We start from the raw sequence: 444 nt of genomic DNA, 5'->3' as shown, positions 1-444 counted from the left end.
ACTTTCCAGATTATCTAACAAAAGGATATCATATTAGGAATGGCATTCTTCCTATCTGAGGTTTTTTTTTGCTTACTCTTACTCTTCCTTTCCCATTGCCACAAAACAGCAAGAATTTGTCCCTTTTGAGCTCTTACCTAACCCTTCCTTACCTGATCTAGCCTCATGTGTTCAAACTCAAGGTAGACTTAAGATAAACAATATATTTAATCCAAGGGAAGCATCTCTGATCCCCTTCACCCTCATCACAATATCCCCCCCCCCCCCCAGGAGTGCCAAAAGATCATCCGCCTGAAGAGCCTCGACGACAACACGGACATAGCTGCGCTGGCCCGTGAGGTAGTGGACAAGTGCAAACTGATCCATCCCTCGAAGCTGAGTGAGGTGCAGCACCTCATCTCCTACCTGCTCACCAGGAAAGAGAATGTCAAAGGTAAGTTGGGA

At 45.9% G+C, this 444-nt stretch overlaps 1 protein-coding gene across 1 annotated transcript in view; it reads left to right on the top strand.

Moving 5' to 3' along the window:
- The window catches only part of LOC119588072 (kinesin-associated protein 3-like), a gene marked incomplete at its 5' end in the record, with an annotated part of 14,477 nt that overhangs the window by 2,013 nt on the left and 12,020 nt on the right, over nt 1–444 (top strand). The window contains 1 exon segment of the mRNA XM_037936775.1: nt 271–433. Within this exon segment, the coding sequence (XP_037792703.1) occupies nt 271–433 (163 nt within the window).

The sequence above is a fragment of the Penaeus monodon genome, chromosome 23, assembly GCF_015228065.2.
Source record: "Penaeus monodon isolate SGIC_2016 chromosome 23, NSTDA_Pmon_1, whole genome shotgun sequence".
NCBI classification, from domain to species: Eukaryota; Metazoa; Arthropoda; class Malacostraca; order Decapoda; family Penaeidae; genus Penaeus; species Penaeus monodon.
The sequence above is the reverse complement of the archived record's forward strand: the minus strand, read 5'-3'. Positions and strand labels throughout refer to the sequence as shown.